The sequence below is a fragment of the Alligator sinensis genome, unplaced genomic scaffold (genome assembly GCF_000455745.1).
Source record: "Alligator sinensis unplaced genomic scaffold, ASM45574v1 scaffold1357_1, whole genome shotgun sequence".
Classification (NCBI taxonomy): Eukaryota; Metazoa; Chordata; order Crocodylia; family Alligatoridae; genus Alligator; species Alligator sinensis.
In genome coordinates, this window is record NW_005843146.1 from 144,969 (window position 1) to 150,595 (window position 5,627).

The 5,627-nt window shown below is 50.4% G+C and overlaps 1 protein-coding gene across 1 annotated transcript in view; it reads left to right on the plus strand.

The window, feature by feature from the left end:
* LOC102381365 (NACHT, LRR and PYD domains-containing protein 3-like) overlaps positions 1-5,627 on the plus strand; it is a 66,740-nt gene that overhangs the window by 33,715 nt on the left and 27,398 nt on the right. The window contains 2 exon segments of the mRNA XM_025194007.1: positions 830-845; positions 2,804-2,871. Of these exon segments, the coding sequence (XP_025049792.1) occupies positions 830-845; positions 2,804-2,871 (84 nt within the window).

Consider the following 5,627-nt stretch of genomic DNA (forward strand, 5'->3'; position numbering starts at 1 on the left):
TCAGCCAGTGCCTTCAGCACCCTCGGATGGAGCTCATCCGGGCCTGCCGACTTAAAGGCATCCAGTTCCTTGAAGTGCCTCTGCACCATCTCGGGGTCTACGCATGGCAGTCTGGCACCTTGCTGCTGCCTCTCTACAACCCGTGAGAGACTTGTCCTGCCCCTCACTTAGGAACACTGAGGCGAAGAACTAATTGAGGAGTTCAGCCTTGTCCCCCCTGTCTGTCACCAATTGCTTCTGCCCATTGAGTAGAGGTCCTATTCCTCCCTGGGCCTTCCTTTTACTCCCTATATATCTAAAAAACAATTTTTTGTTATCCTTTACTTGGGATGCCATCCTCAGCTCCATGGTAGCTTTGGCCCGTCTAACTGCCTCCCTACAAGCGCGAGCAGAGGAGGCATACTCCTCTTTAGTAATCTCTCCCCGTTTCCACTTTTTATATGCTCCCCTTTTTGCCCGTAGGCTGCTCTGGATTTCTCTGGTCAGCCAAGGAAGCCTCTTGGCCCCTTTCCCCCTTTTTCCTCGCATCAGGATTGTCTCCCTCTGTTCCTGAAGGATCATTTCTTTAAGGCACAGCCACCCTTCCTGGGCTCCCATCTCTTCAAAACTCTTACTCTGCAGTGCGTCCTTGACTAAATGCCTGAGTTCATTGAAATCAGCTTTCCTGAAGTCTACCACTTTCACCCTACTAGTTACTTTACCCACTCGACGTCTTATGATGAATTTTTAGCACTTGCATTGTGGACCCCTTCAGCAACATGTAAATATAAAGCCCCCTCCCAGCTGAGGTGCTGCTTCACCACTCCACAGTGCAGGGGCTGGTGTGGAGGGATCCTAGAATAACTGTCAGCCACGGGTCCCCAGATGCTTCCAGGAGCAGCCGTGTGGAAATGGGGAAAGTGTCTTTTGAGTATGGGACTGCCAGCTTCTCCTCTGTGCTTCTTCCTTCAAGTGCAAGTCTTGTTGAGTTCATTTCTGGGGGGCTGGCCAGGTGCAGCATTAACTAGGTCCTCTTCTGCCTTTTAATCATCTTAGTGGACTCGGACCCTCAGCTCTGATCTTAGTCCACTCTATGTCCTTGAAAATTCATTAACACATCTGCTTTGCCAGTATGCCATTTGCTTGGCTTTAAGATGTAATCATGAACAAACCTGAGTAAAAGCAAGACCTACACAAAATTTGTCTGACGAATTGTTCAGGGACTTGAGCAGAGTGGAATAGGATCACACTTGAGCACCTAAATCCTCTTACATGCTTAATAGATTAAATAGGGTCTGGACCCTGCTGTCAGTCTTCTCTTTTCCAGAAACATGCACCTCACATCCATGGTTTGATGATAGCTGAAACCTTTGCAGCTGCTCTTGTCTTCTACTGACATAGGAGCTTTCTTGTCTTATTGCAGATAAAGGCAAAACCTTTCATAGTGTCCTGTCCCTGCAGAGACCTAGTCACCCATAGCTGAGTCTCGGGTTTCCTTACCCCACATCTTTTCCTACTTGGTACACATGGTGCCAGACTATTTCCTTGCACAGGATCCCTACCAGGCTTGGTGGCTGCACATCTGCTCTGGAGAATCAGCCCCTTCATCTCCAGCCCTGCCTTCCCCTGGATGTGTGGGCAGTCCAGGAGCTGCAGGAAGATGGGCTGGGTCTGCTTTAGCTACCTCATTGCTTCCTGAAAATGAAGGAATGCATCACTTCTATCCACTTCCCTAACCCAAATACCCGTCTGTCCTTCTTTCCTGCTTACCCTGCTAGCTATGTTCCCCACTGTGTGACAAAGTGCAGTTCACTCAGCCCAGTCCACACGGCTGGACATGGCACCGCAGGCTCTGAGCCTCAGTCTTCCCTGCCTGGAGCTGCTCCCTCTGTCTCAGGGCTCTGCTTCTTACACTTCGATCTCGCAGCCCCGCTCCTTCCGAGGGGACAATGACCAGGGAGTCCCAAACAAATCAGGTGAAGTCCCCAGGGCTACTGCCACGTGCTCCACTTCCTCCTTCCCTTCGAGACACCTGTCCTGTCTCACTCTTCAGTCTAGGCAGTGAGACTGAGGTTTTCTCTCTGGTGTTCTCCAGCAGCACTCATGGGACATCCCAAACAACCCAAACTCCACTGAAGAAACTTTCATTCAGTCTAGGATGAAGCATTGAGTCCCTGCTGGACTCCTTTTACATTCCTGGGTCCTCTTAAGCAACACCAAGACACAAGGCTGCCTCCCTGGGCCTTGCTCCTTCTCATGGTCCACTACTGCAGAGCAGCTGGCTTCACTTCTTATTCCCACCCAGCTTCCACCACAGGGAGAGGCAACACCTTGGTCTTTCGTTTCCTGATGAGTTTCATTCTCGATTAAGGGCCTCTAACTCTTAAAAGCCTCTACCTCAGGCTTTTCATGCTTCCCCACATGATGTGTCACCAGCTTTGAGACAACTTAGGATGCCTCAAATATCCTGACATGTTACACACTATTGATTGCTTCCAAATCTAACATGACAGCTAAAATCCAAACCTTTAGATTTTGTGGCTAAATTAAAATCCACATTCATGATTCAGTAAAAGTGCTGATTTCTACTGTATCTCCAAAAACAATAAAACAGTTGGTTAACACAAAAAGGAAAAAAGCATTGGAGATGTTTGCTAGGTACATTCTGCTTTAGATGATGTGCAGTGGATTGAAACTGTAGACTAGGTTACATGTAAGATATGATCACGTCATCCAAGATGGGTTTGGAAAGCTGAAGAAATGAACTGAAGTCTGTTGGTAGAGAATCCAAACAGTTCTGTTCTCTCTTTGTAGGGAACAGGAGACTCACTCGCCTATTTACCTGCTGTGTCAAGCACTGAAAGACCCACACTGTAAAGTGAAAAGACTATGGTAAGAAACTTTGTTCCTTTTAAAACCCCACGCTCCCTGATGCTACCACAGGAGTCCTACAGCAGAGCAGGAATCTAGCTGTCCCAGGTCTGGTGTAATGATGGTAGAGAATGGTCTCATCTCTTAGAACTGGGTTTGCATGCACAGTCAATGGGGCAGATTCTCACTTGGAGTAAGTTGTCTCCAAGCTCCCTCATTTCAGTGGTCCTACAACAGTTTACAGTTGCTGAGAATCAGCTGAAATGTGTGTGTGGTCAGTTTATGTCAGCCTGGCCTTTCTGTGATGTTTAACTCAATTAACTCAAAGGAGCAGTAGTTAGAAAGGAGATCTGTATGCTTGCAGAAGGCTGGCAAGAAAACATAGGGTGCCTATACGTGAGCACGGAGACTTCTCTGAAGCAGTGGAGTTCCAGCGCATTGGAGCAGACTCTATTAATCAACTCTGTTAGAGTGTGGCAATTCCTGCACTCCAGCAGCCTCCTGCGTTTCGTATATCAGCATCCCTGTGTTTTAGTTCAGGCATCCCTGCTGCCATTTTTAAGTGCAGGGATGCTGATACATGAGCCGCTGTAAAGAAGGCACTGCCTCCCACCCCCGGAGCACATGTAAAAGTGCCTTAGGTATTCAGACCTTAGGGAATTTTAAGTACCTGTCACCACAGTTTGTGAATCCTGTGCACATCTATGTAATTCACAGGCACTTATCCACATTTCATCTCTTTCATGCTCACTCAGTGGTGAGGTGATAGCTGAGGAGGGGGTTATTTTTTCCCCTTTCTTTCTGTGCCAATCACCCTTTCCTTTGTTTTCCCTTGCTTTCTTCTTCCACTCTTAGGTCTCCACCCCTCTTGCTGTACCAGCTATTGTTACTGGTAAGGCCTTTAAAAGAAGGCTAATCTGGTGTTTGGATTTGGCAGGGCCAGGCCAGGGCTCAGCTTGGTCCTCTCTGACAAAGGTTTCTATAATTGGATCATTGCTGTGGACCATGCTTCACTCCGTCTCCAGAGATTTGCAGCCACACTTCTCTTGTAGGACTGGGGCAAGCAGCTGCTTGGCAGGGCTCAGGGTGGATGAGCTTCTCTGAGACAGCCTATGCTAGAGAGCAATGGCCTTGCCAGCAATGCTGCAACTGCCAGACACAGGTGTGACAATGCAGTTACAGCCACATGTTCTACCAGCAGTGCAAAAGAATCGCATCTTCTTTGGTGGTCAGCCTTCCACAGAGCCAGGGCAACCAGAACTGTCCACCAGCAAGCCCCTTTGCACTGCCCAGCACTGGCAGCTCCACAGATCTCCTTCCCCCAAGTGCATAGCAGATTTGACAGCTCAGAGGACCGGCTCTGGCATCTGCTGAGTCCAGCTCCTCATTGGAGCTAGTCAGAAAATGTCAGAACTTCAATGAAAAAGTATGCAATGGCAAGCAGCATTTTCCAGAGAGCACAGTTCCCATTTCCAGCAGTTCTGCTACCACACACCTGCTGCAGGCGAGATCCAGAGGGCAGGAGGGGAGCCATGGCTGGTCTCTGTGCTGTCTCTGCTCTGCCTGCCACAACCACACCAGGCCTCAGAAAGGGTAGGACTACACATAAAATTGTATAACACCCCCTAAAACGCTGTTTTTTATGTGGTATCTTGGGATTCTTCTGGAAAAAAAATATAACATGCAAATTAAAGGGTAATTAGCATTGCTACAATGCACATTCCAGTGCCTCCCACTCCTCCACCCACACTCCCCCACACCACCATACACATGTCCACATTCAGTTGCACAGGGACAGACATACATACATAGCTGGATGCACATGCACACCCCCAACACACCATTTCTAGTGAGAAAGGTCATATCTATTGGTTTGCTTTCAGCTGACTTGTCCATCTGAAATGAATGAAAAGGATGTGGCAGGGGCCGTGAACGTGAGTGGCCCATGCCTAGTGTGTCAAGGGCCTCCTATTGGCCTGAGCTGACTCTGTCAGACATGTTCCTATAGGCACACGCATAGCCATGGACATAAGTGAGGCTGCCCCAGGCTCATTTCACTGTAACTGCTCTTGGACTCCTGAGAGGCAGGACCTCCCCCCCCCGGCACCTCAGAGATGGCCACCCAGACAGAGCCCCTGGCTCTCGGCTGTGGGGGCTGCCTGTCCCTTTTCCAGGCTCTGGGGCCTGGGAGCATGGTGACCTCCCCTTGTGGGGTCTGCTCCCTTTTGGGGTCTCTGGCGCGCCAGCTGGAGGAGCTCCAGGCCACAGTCCAGAGACTGCGTGCCATCAGGGACTGCGAGCAGGAGATAGACTCCTTCTGCCAGGCCCTTCTCCCCCGGGAGGCAGAGGGTAGACCACAGTCTCCCTCCAGGCCAAGGGAGGACTCCGGGACCTCCCACTCTGTCCAGCCAGGGGCATGGACCACGGTGGTCAAGGTCCCTAAGGCCTGCCGCACCAAGGCCTCTGCCCCGCTGGAGTTGAGCAACAGATATGCACCTCTTGCCACTCGAGCAGAGCCTGCTGAGTTGCCGGCTCCCGCAGGCAACATGGGCCCAACTGCAGCTCCCGTCCCTGCTCTCCCCAAGACAAAACGTAAGGTGTTTGTTGTGGGAGACTCCCTTCTGAGGGAGATGGAGGGGGCCGCCCCGACCCCTTAGCCCGGGAAGTCTGCTGCTTCCCAGGGGCCCACATCCGGGACATTGCAGAGAGGATCCCAGAGCTCCTCAAACCCACAGACCACTATCCCATGCTCCTAATTCATGTGGGCACCAATGACA